The sequence below is a fragment of the Chrysoperla carnea genome, chromosome 1 (genome assembly GCF_905475395.1).
Source record: "Chrysoperla carnea chromosome 1, inChrCarn1.1, whole genome shotgun sequence".
NCBI lineage: Eukaryota > Metazoa > Arthropoda > Insecta > Neuroptera > Chrysopidae > Chrysoperla > Chrysoperla carnea.
In genome coordinates this window covers 41,296,659-41,309,217 of record NC_058337.1, presented here as the reverse complement: position 1 = coordinate 41,309,217, position 12,559 = coordinate 41,296,659, and the positions used below count along the sequence as shown (strand labels likewise).

General features: G+C 29.9%; 1 protein-coding gene across 1 annotated transcript in view; it reads right to left on the bottom strand.

Annotated features, from left to right (window-relative positions):
* Window positions 1–329: 329 nt before the first annotated feature.
* Window positions 330–12,559, bottom strand: part of LOC123305108 (high-affinity choline transporter 1) — a 28,114-nt gene continuing 15,884 nt past the window's right edge. Inside the window, exons 3-7 of the mRNA XM_044886724.1 lie at window positions 6,759–6,866; window positions 6,535–6,690; window positions 4,271–5,021; window positions 2,926–3,198; window positions 330–761 (exon numbers count right to left, since the gene is read on the bottom strand). Coding sequence (XP_044742659.1) covers window positions 335–761; window positions 2,926–3,198; window positions 4,271–5,021; window positions 6,535–6,690; window positions 6,759–6,866 — 1,715 coding nt within the window. The 3' untranslated portion in view covers window positions 330–334. The remainder of the gene's footprint in view (window positions 762–2,925; window positions 3,199–4,270; window positions 5,022–6,534; window positions 6,691–6,758; window positions 6,867–12,559) is intronic.

The window sequence follows — 12,559 nt, the reverse complement described above, 5'->3', positions numbered from 1 at the left end:
TAGAAATAAAATATTTCTTTACTAAATCCTGAGCGCTTGTCTATAAATATACATGCAAGAAATTTTACAATTGAATATCTCAGTGTTTGTGCTTCTGGTATAATAAACCCTTAACGAAATATTAAACATGCGTAAACCATTTTCCGATTTTCCCTACTTTAACTATTTAAAAATTAATAAATTTAAATGAGCTTTTATTTTCTTTCTTGTAAGTTTGACACTATAATTACGTGACACTGACAATATAATTAAAACCAATCAATCAAACAAATAACAATTCATAAAAATCAATAACTAAAAATGTTAATAATTTTACATATTACATTTTATATATTTATAATGTTGTTTGTCCTTGTGGTCCTGTTCGATTACTACCAGGATATGTATCATGACTACTACCCCCACCACTACTACTAGATTGTTGTTTTCTATTTATTGAAGTATTACGACTATTATTACCTCCACCAGCTCCGGCCGCTGCAGCTTTAACGTTTATTTGTCCTAATGATTTTAAACGTTCGATTTCATGCGGATCCATATCGTCGTCAGGCTCTAAAGCTGGATTTATACGTCCATTCATTTCATCTTTACCAACCATAGTTGCTGCTCCATATAATTTTCCCATGGGACCAGCAGCCATTACAGACATTTGTTCGCCAACTTCACTTGGATCATCGACACGCTCTACATCATCTGGTATATTAACTACGCAACGGAACCAATCGTAACCAGGTGCTAAGCGGCCAGTTTCGAACACCCATCTGAAAAATTTATTTGTTTGTGATTTGTAGAATTCGTCTGTTTATCTTTAAATGTTATAGACTCTTTGGTTATAATATTGACAGTAAAATTCTTTAAAAATGTAATATTTTAAGGCCAAATAAACATTAAGTCAAACTTAACTTTCAAACTTATTATTCGTTAAAAAGTGGATAAGTTAAGTGATACAAGTAAATAATTCAAACTTAAAAGTAATAAGGCAAGTTCCAAATTATCAAAAACATTGGATTTTTATTCATTTTTTTATAGAAAAAACAAAAAGATTTTTTTAAATTGAATCACATTAAAATCATTTTCACAGCGATACAAAAAAGATTTGCACGAAAGTACGGGATATAATAGTTTTTATAATTCTCAATATCTACTTTTTGAGAGGGGCAGATAAAACCCAGTAAATATATCGAAAAAAAAACTTTGAAATTACAAGGCTCATCTGAATTCGAGAAAATTGAAAATATAATAAGGTATTGGAAAACGCATTGAAAAAATAAAAATTGAATTCCGCAAACATTTTCAAGTGGCATTAGATTTTCGAATTTTGTTTGTATATCAACTTTAAAGTAGTAGTCAACAAGTTGAAAATGGTGAAAAATAGAGATAATACTCTTAAAAATATGTGTCATTACTCATTGGATTCGGAATGATGTCTAGAAAAACGTGATAGAAGCGTTTATTAGCACATATAAATTGCAAAAGTCATTAAAGATGAAAAAAGCTATTAATATTTAAGAAACTAATAATAATAATATAAACTAATAATATAAACTAATAATATAAACTAGTAAAGAAGTTTAAAAAAAGACCCTTAAAGTGGAGAAAATTTCCTATAAAAAACTCCCACTTACGGAACTGCGAGAACGTCACACTAAATAATATTTCAATTAAAGGTATTAAATATTTATTTAAAAATTTAAAAAAATAATAGTGTATTCTGAACACTTTAAAGAATTTATGACCGTTGGAAATTTATCTTTTATATGCTCATTTATGTGCTAATAAACACTTCTGGGACATTTTTCTACACATATTTTCGAATCTAATGAGATTTTCATCCTTATTTTTAAGAGAATTATCTTTATTACTCACCATTTTCAACTTATTGGCTTAACTAAAGCAAAGCACAGTGTTGTCCAAAGTATAATTACTTTTTTACAAAAAGTAACTCTTTTTCTAAATTACAATGAAATTAAAAAAGTACAAAGTTATTAGAGGCCAAAACATCACCACTCCCCATTTGAGTAATATAACTTTCAAAGCTTTTATTATTTCTTTTTCACTATTTTCACAATAATTAATCCTTGAAAAATTATTTTTTTATATAATATTAACTAAATGAAAATATGTAGCATAAAATATCAAATCGATTTTCAGATGACCTATTTTTTAATTACACAATAGACTTATTCACCATGGAATTTCAGGGTCAATGAGTTATGACATTTACCCAATTATTCATATGATTCATTTCAAATAAGTAGGTAGCCATTAAAAAAAATTGTATTCCTATTTTTAAATCTCAATACACTGGACTGCTTTTATATTATTTACAAATATTATAAAAAACTATTGATGTGTTCAACATCGTATTTTTACCTAAAATATTGATAGATCAATTTTACGTACCTACCCTAAAACCCTATGGTTAGTAATTCACTTTCCTAATATTTTTTCTTAGAGGGTCGAACACACCTTTGTTTTTTTCGAAAACATTTAGTGCATTTTAAATACTAATAATGAAAGCTTCAATGTAGAAAGATTAAAAAATGTTTTAAAAGAGTTAAACAATTTTGAAAATTTTAAAAAGGCACCAGAAACTTAAACTCCTTAAAAAAAGCCACTACAAAAGAAAGATTTTATAATTAATCTTTAAATTTCATGAAACGCAGTACAATTTGCATTAAGCCTGTTTTTTGTTTTTATTTTAAGAAGTTACCGTTGCATAGAATTTCATGTTCATTTTTTATGAAAGCAATTCCGCGCGACTAAAAAACGTTAAACGTTGTTTTACCCTATCCGTGATCAAAGCAAACCGGTTAGGGGAGAATAAATTAAGGGAGAATAAATTATCAACTATTAAACTTCAAAAACACTTCAAAACTAATCGTTATTTCCATTTTGATGCATAAAAAGGAATTATGTACTTACTTCGTCCACCATGAAACTCCAACTAAAGTTATCAGTGACATTAACATGGCCATCGTCCGGAATGGGAATAGTTGTCGTTCATTTTCCTCATCCCATCCAGGATAATGGATTAATGCTGGTAAACCCATAATTGGTTCTCCACCAGATACTCGTACCAAAAATGCTACAATGTAGGCAGCTAAACTTCCATATGTGTTACAATGATGCTTAAAATGTACAACCATTAACAATTGTGGGAATAAAATAACGTATACTAAATCGGAGCACATTGACCTGCAAGAAGAAAATATTTAGATTAGCAAGGGATAATTTATAGTCATTTATAAAATTTTATATGTGTAAATCGTATAATTTTTGAAAAATTGCCCAAAACCATAATCTTTTTCTTTCAAATATCATGTGCCTTATTTTATTTATTCATTAAATCTTGACACAAGTAGGTCATCAAAAGAATAAATTTCTGTTTAATTTTCCATTTATATAACGTTACAATCTTGTCATTTAGTGTAATAAATGACACATTTTTATCACAATCTTATCGCATGCTCTTTTTGTATCACAGCGTATACTCTATTAACATCGCGATCTCTGTCTACTTGCACGGACTGTACCTACTACGCCAAGGCAAAAATAAAATTGGAAATATTGAACTTCAAGAAATTTTACCAGTACAGTAAGCGTACTATATTTTTTAAATGATTTCCAATTTATCTAAAGGCACAATTCCACTGAGGCAACATGTGGAGTTGTGCCTTTAACACAACGGATGGACGGATGAACGGATGGATCGGTGCAACTTGTAGCATGCGACATAGAATCTGGAAAAATTTAACTAAATTTTGAGCCAAAGGTCGCATTTATATATGCGCTCATGGTTTGAGACAAAAGTTTACTGTATCACTTTTTTATGATGATTCATTTTTAAGGAGGTCAAATAGGGGATGAAGGTTTGTAAGAAACTATATCGTTTTGGTGGTGAAAAGAGGATGATAATTTGTACGAAAATTCGTCATTTATAAATAAACTATTAAACCTATTTTAAAAATTATTTCAGTCATAGAAAGTTACATTATCAGAGAGTCTCACAGACTAAATTTATTTTCAAAAAATTAGTGAATAAAAGGGAGGACAAGTAAATATTGTGAATAAAAGAGAGGACAAGTTAGGGTTATAATGAAGTAATCTTTGTTTTTAATGTTGAAATGGCTCAGCAAAGCGGGTGGGTATCTGCTAGTTAAAAAATAAAATTCATTCCTAATAAAGTTTGTACCCAAAAGATATAAGTAATGTATTTTTTTAATGTATTAGTTATGTATTTATTGAAAATAAGTTTATGTATACATACCATAAACCATATATAGATGGAATTGTTAGTGCCATAATCGTTGCTAATACACCAACAACTAAAATTGATACTCGCATCACCCAAATAATTTCCATTTCTGAAGCTTTCTGTCGGAATATTAAACGATAAACGTTTCGCGCAAACATTGAGCTAGCCGATAATACACTAGAATCAGCTGATGACATGACCGCTGCAGATACAGCACCCAAACCAAAGAATGATACAAAATCTGGTGTTAAATATTGTAAAACCATTGGTAATATCATACTAGTTTGATCTACGGTTAATGGATATGGTCCTTTGTAATCCGTTTCGTTCCATGCAGTTGCTTTTGCAATAGCACCAATCATCACCGGGGGTATGGCCATTAATATACATCCAGCTGCCGCTACATACGATAATAATTGAGCACGTCCAGCTGTTTTCGATGATAGAACACGCTGGAAGTATACTTGCCATGGTATACCACCAAATATTAATAGTAAACCATAATCAATGTAAAACCAGAATTCTTTTGGATCTACTTCGCCAATCCAATCGACATCCATTGATCCTAATGATGCCACATGCTCATTAGCCCATGCAAATGGAATACACATCCAAAGACCAATGAATATACAAAATAATTGAATAACATCTGTGTAAGCGACACTATACAGTCCTCCAAATAATGTGTAAAATACGGCAATACATGAACTGAATATAACACTGGTACGATGATCCATGTCGATGATAACACTTAATGTGGCACCTATAAAAATGATATTCATCTAAATACAAATATACGACTATTAGATCTTTTAATCTTCTGGGGAGTCTTACGAGAAATCCATTGGAGTCTTGTATGACTTGGAGCCCTATTATAATGCCCTAGCATGACTTGAAGTCCTAATGAACTTTTTTGTAAGTGCCTGACAATATTTGTAGAAAACCTTCGATTTCCTCTAAGTGTTTAAAATATAAAAGAATCGCATCAATAATCTTAAAATGACTTTAAGTTAATGATAATCCTCACCAATTCCCAGGTTAGAACCAATTGACTAAGTACTAAGCGCTTAAGGGGGTCGTTTCGCTTACTGGGCGTAAATTGTGCATTTTTTTTTAAAATTTTAAACCTTCTTAATTCAATAAAATAAGTATTTGACTTCTTAAAAATTAAAGTATGCAAAAACAGAAACCTGAATATTTCGAAAAACTAATTTTCAGTTTTTTTAAAGTTGGTAGGGTGTTACTTTCTCATAAAAATGTTAACAAATGTTAACATTTTTGAACAAATAAAAGTGATTAGCCGCCCCGAGAAACTTTAAAACCTGGGAAGAAAAATGTTATCAATACTACTTTGGTGCCACCAGAAAAAATTTTGTTGCCACCTCTCCATATCAAATTGGGGTTGATGAAACAATTTGTGAAATCACTGCAAAATGATGGAGACTGTTTTAAATATCTATGTACAAAATTCTCGAAGCTGTCAGAAGCAAAGTTGAAAGAGGGAGTTTTCACTGGCCCTGACATAAGAAGGCCTTTAACTGACTCCCTCTCTGTGAAAAGTATGATTAAGAAGGAAATAGAAGCCTGGGTATCGTTCAAGAATGTAGTACGAAAGTTTTTGGAAAATAATAAGGATTCTGACTACAAAACCATTGTTCAACTAGCAGCATACGAAGCTCAAGGCTGCAAAATAAGCCTGAAAGTCCATTTTTTACACTCCCACATAGAATATTTTCCTGAAAACCTGGGAGCTTACAGTGAAGAACAGGGGGGGCGGTTTCACCAGGATGTCCGCGATATCAAGAGACGGCACCAAGGAAGATGGGATGTCACTATGCTTACAGGCTACCGTATAATTTTTAATAAACGAGTGCTTTTACCAATTTTTTGTGTTTGAATTTGCAAAAAAATCTTACGTGATAGAAAAAAATGGCCATCACTTCTGAAATCAGCGCATTATAAAAATTATAATTTAGTAAAAATATCCCATGCAGCTGACAAAAAAATTTTTTTTTTGCAGACCTGTGTAATGAATAGCATGAAACATTGTACGGATACTGTCAGGATGAAATACTGACGAAACTGCATGAGGGAAATGTTGTTTACTTCGAGGCATATAGTATAGAAAGCAGTGGTTAGTTCCCTGCCATAAAATTTATGCGTTCTAATACAGTAGATTATTACATTGGATGCTGAATTTTTGGATGTCTATTAAATTTTTCAATACATTTCATCAAATAGAAGAAATAGCGAAATAAAAAATCTGACTGACTTACCTAGAGCAGCTAAAATACCAGCAGCCCAAAACACTTCACCGCATAAAGCTGGTAAAAATAGCAGACCCCCCATTCGTTCTCCAAATGAATCTTGTAAAGGATCCAACATTGTTATATAACCTTGTTGACGCATTTTATTGGCGAAAAAAATACCACCTATACGGAATAATACAAATTAATTTAATTATATCTTACAATCAATTACAGTTATTATAAATAATTACCAAATACAAGACTGAGTGCATAACCAAAGGGCGCTTGACACCATACAAGCCCTTGAGTATATATAGCTTCAGCCGTGCCATTAATGTAACCACCACCAACCCAAGTAGCTATTGAATATTCATAAATTACTAACAAATTTTCATAATATTTTTTGAAAACTGGCTTTCATCGGTGTCAGAAAGTATACGTTTTAAAAACAAAAAGTTGATTTCAGAAAGTAACTGAATATAAGAAATTTACAAATAGGAATATTTCTCCAAAAATCTTCAAGACTTTATAGAAACGCTTCAATGTTGCATAATATTATTTGGTTACCTTTCATTTAAAAATTATATTAGTGGTATTTTAGCTAAATTTCAATTCTATATCTTTTCGATTATATAAAAAAAAATATAAGAAATCTAGATTACAAATATTTTAACATTATATAAATATTATAAGGATAACTTTTTTATTTAACTGAATAATGAATGACACCAAAGTTTAGTCCTAATTTGTGCTTACATGGGTCAACAGTGATGTTTAAGAAAAAATATTTCAAGCAAAAGTTGTTTATTTTTATATAAGGAATAACTTTTATATTTAAACTTTTGTTCTATATCTCACGGTTAACAAGATTGATCATTTTTCATTTGATGGAATAAGCAAAAAAAGCACCATTTGAAAATTGCCATATCTCGATCAATTTTGGAAATAGAAAGTCGAAAAAAATGTGCACAATTTCTTCAGCTAGATCTTTTATTTGATGCATAGTTTTTTTGTAATGTGTAAAAAACTACAAACTTCCTTCAAATTTCACATTTATTTTGCTCCCGAAAGGTTATCCACACCTCTTAGGATTGGGCAAACTCGAATCTCACGCATTTAGGACCAAATGAAGGCATTAAAACGATTTCCAGGTTGCTGGAGATAAATTCCTCAAAGCATGTTTTATGGATTCTATTTGATTACCCTATTCATGATAAATACCCACAAAAGTTATTGTAATGAAACCGCAAGATCCATTTTCTAGAATTATTTTTTGACAGATAAAAACTTGTCCATACAAAGTAATTAGATAGTCCAACAACACAGAGGAAAGGCGATATTGTGAGAGCTGAACTGCTTAAGATACGGGCTCCGCAAATTTAATTGCTCATTAAAACCTGGAAACTGGTGCCAGCTTAAAATTGATGAATATTTGCTTTCTTCTTATGTTAAAATGAGAAGACTCAACTTTGATGTATCTGTAATGCGACACTTTCAACTTCAACATTTTCAGTGGGCATATTTTTAGCAATGGAAAAAAAATTCTGGAAAACTTAATTCTAATTTCATGATTATTAATGTTTTTTACAAATTGATAGGTAGTATTTATTTCAAATTAATTATCAAATAAAATGGTGAAAGCGTAGGTAAGAACGAATACAATTATTTGCTTTTTACAATTTATAAAATTCCAAAGGAATAAAAATCTTCCCAATGTTTTACCTTGAGAAGCGAAGAGAATGGGGTTATTTTCTACACCGGATATGATGGGAAGTTACAAAGTATGATTGTAAACTTTAAGACAATATATAGATATTTATTTTTAAATTTTAAACAATTGCATCTTCCCATGAGAAGCACTTTTTAATATAGAACCGATATGATATAAAAAAGATAATGTAACTAAACTAAATAAATAACTAATAACTATGAACCTGACAATTGTAGATAATTATATCATTTTAAGTTTACTTTTGTAGGTCTATAGGTCAGTGATGTAGGGAATTCGTATTATAAAATATTTTGAAACTTTAGAAGATATAATATGACAGCATCTGTGTAATTGGATATACTATATAATTGTTTTTCTTATACTATGGTAGCAAGTAAACTGCACGAATTTTATCTAAAAATTTATATGTATGTATATTGCTAATATACAAGGTGTCACTAAAAGGTCTTTAAAACGCTCTACCACATAAAGCTTAGCCCAAAATAAGTCGATTTAGCTAAACATGTCCTAGTAAAAGTTACTCCATTTTTGCGCTCTTGAAATCGTTTATCTTCCATCACTTTAGAATAGATAGCGCGATTTTGATAAAATTTGTGTGGTGACATTGTTTTTCATACAAAACAACTCATATCAACTTTATAATTAATACCAATTCATAGGCGTAAAATGTAGAGCTTTGGGTAGCTAAAATCCCCCAATTATTTACGCCCATGGTGTTAAAGGATTTATAAGTGAAGTATGGAATTAAGATTAAGTTAACTGTTTACTACAAAAATATGCTCTTCATAAACATCGATTATTCTAATGGTTTACTCAAAATTTGCAATTTTATTCTTTGGTAGCAACAAGAATGACACAAAAATTAAATTTCGAAAAATTATATACATTTGATTCAGACTTAAACAACAATATTTGTTTATGTCGGCACTTTTTTATGATTTTTTTTTATTTTAAGATTTTTCGTAAGTTTTTAAGTACAATCCGTTACTCAATCCAAACTTTATTATTAAAATACGCATGTAAATACACATTTTCTAATAATCTCCGTTAATGCACCTGCACCGATTTAAGATGTTTAGCTTACAACGGAGCAACTTTCAGTAGGATATTTTTAGCCAAATCGACTTATTTTTGAGCTAAGCTATATGTGGTAAAGCGTTGTAAATACCTTTAAGGGACACTATGTATACTAAAAAAACTACTTGTTTGAATGTCTGCTCCTTTGTAGACCCTAAAATTGTCTCGAGTCGTTGTAAATTGCATTCTAACTCGTCTTTTGGTAGGTATTTATATTTTATTATCTATGATGCCATTAAACTCTCTAAAAAAATTCGTATCTCAGAAACAACTTGTTTGATTTGTATTTAAAATTCGAGCATAATTCGAAATTCTTAATTCAAAACCGTAAATATTAAATGCAAATTATCGTAGAGTAAGATGTAGTTCCTAGAGTCCAATGTAGCCTTGAATTATTATGGAAATTTCTCGGAATTATTACTAACTTCCTAGACAGCATTTTATCTGTATTTTATCAGAATGTAGGTTGAAAATTGGTGGTCAATGTTTTGTTTTCAAATAAACTAAAAATAAAATTGGTGATAGGTGAATAGATTGTTATATCATATTCTAATTTTACACATAACGTTAAATTTTGAAGTTAATAAGTTTCAAATACACAATTTAATGTGCCTTGAATCTAATAACCATTTTGACATGACTTTAAAAACTCATAAATACAAAATTTTATTAATGGTGCTACATCCTCCCCTATATATTAAAAGCAAATATCTATAAGAAACTTTTTTTCCCCAAAACTGTATCTCTTTCAAGATAAATTGCTGATTGGTTCACGTTTATTTAATACATTTTTACGACCTTCTTCGAGAATTTTCAACTTGTTTTTATTACCTTTAAAATTCACGCAATTTAGAGACTATACTACTACTATTTATACCAAAAACATATATTGTCGTCATTTAAATGCTACAGAATACTTAGAAGATGTGTTAAGGGATTTATATATACATGTTACAATATCAAACACTTATGATAAAGGGTGTAGTATTTATTTATAAACAAAACAAAACTAAACATATATTTTATTCTTTGATATCGAATACTCGTACTTTGATACACATTGTGAAAGCGTGTATTTGTGTATGTGTGTATGTATACCTATAAAACGTACGTCAAAAGGTCAAATTTACAATGAAATTTTATTGAATCTATATCGAATAACCTTGAATTTACCTATGTATAATAAATATGTATTCATAAAAAAAAAACTGTCTTTATAATTATATGCAAGGTCCGAAAGAAGGGGGAGCGAGTCAAAAAAGTGGGGCGGCAAGTCCTTAAAATATGATATAAAGTAATCTCGATAATTTGAACTAAATAAAATCAGGGTTATTCCGAAAACTGGAATTGTATGGAAAAATTCTTTATAATTTATGAATAAACTAGCATGATACCCACCCGCTCCACTGGATTTAAAAGTAAAGATTGATAAATTAATAGCCTCCACCTCTCTTGCGCTCACTGATCCCCTTTCTATCTAACACTCAAAGTAATGGTAGGGATTGTTTTACACAGGTAATATATATGTACGGTTTTCTATTTTTTTAAAATGTAAAATAGTCATAATTCATTGAGAATATCAGAAAAGATGGCCATTCTATGTTTTATATTAACTATTTTTACAGAAATCTGTAATTTATGGTAATGTCAAATTAAATTAAATTTTTTAACTTTTTATTAATATATCTTCATAAATTATAGCTCATGTGTTATTTTGATAAATGAGCTATATTATTGTTAAGTTTTATTCAAATATATTCATTAGTTTTAGCGTGAAAGCGTAACAAACAAACAAACAAACTTACTTTCACAATTATAATAATAATAGGGATTAAAACACCGAAAAAAACGCCATTGGAATTTATGTATTTAAGTGAAACTATTTATATAATACATATACCCTGTATTCAAGGTGTCTTTTTTAAGTTGGCATATCCTTGAAACTCGAAAAATAACTTTTATCGATAAAAATGCTTCAAGCGAAAAATATTTATTGCGTATTCCTACTTCTTACGCAGACATTAAAATTAATCTTGGTTTTCAAGGTTGGTTGGCATCAAGAAATCTCATTTTCAAACATGTAAATAAATCGTACTTTCTTAATTTTTTGAAACAATATTTTAAAATAATTTCTCAAAAATATCCTAACATATGTCTTCGCGTGACCTTCGCCATTGAAATTTATATTTTTTTTATCGTATTTTTGAATTACATTTAGATGATACAAAGTAGTGAAAAGAGTAAAAATTTCAGGCATAATTTTGCTTAGAATAGCTTTATTCTTTATACCATTGCACCACCCGCTTGCGGTTACTACGGTCACTATGAATCAATGAACAATTAATATAATCGACATTTTTCATTAAAGGCTGTTATTATCTACTATTTGTATTAGACAGGTATTAAATTGGTAGATGTTGATTTTCCGTTCAATAATTTAATTTTCCCAGATATTTTAACGTTTTAAAAATGATTGACACAATCAAATTGATTTTTTTTTTCAATTACATTGATTAAAAATTGTATATTGTAAAAGATATTTATCTTTTGTATATGGGGTGTTCATCAAAATTAGATACCAACGAGTACGGAGTTACACAATCTACAAGATTCGGCATTATAATTATTTTCCCTATATCAATAGTATGCCGAGCAGTGAAATTTTAAGAATTGTTTGTAATGAATACGAAAATCCTCTCCTTTCAATCTGGTAGCAGAACTTGTCAAGCATAGACATTTTCGATCTTCTAATAACGTTCATAGCAACTTGTACACGGTTAGAAATTTTTTATGAATTTCACTCATTAGCAATAGTTATGGCGGACGAGTCAATGCAGTATGTGCGTCAAACCTTACTGGTTGACGATACCCACAATACTTATGGTGGATAACCCTATATTCAATACTGTAAACCAGCATTTCATTAAACCATAAACAAGTGTTTTGGCACTTTTCTTGTAAGACAAATTTGTCCTACCATCGATCCGAATATAAAATTTGGGATTCCTTGGAAAAAGTTGTAGAGTTTGGCCACCCTTGAAATTTGTTAGAGTGATACGAATGTATTCACCCTAGGAAAAAAAAGGTTCAGGTAGAGGCGTACTCCTGTACAAACCTAAGAGAATCAAGCAACCATTTCTTGCTGAATGGTAGGTACACTCAATTCTGCGACTACAACTTTATCTACCGAGCTCCACTCGGTGTCATTCTATTAAATATGGCTTTCGTAGCAGTGTAAGGTAA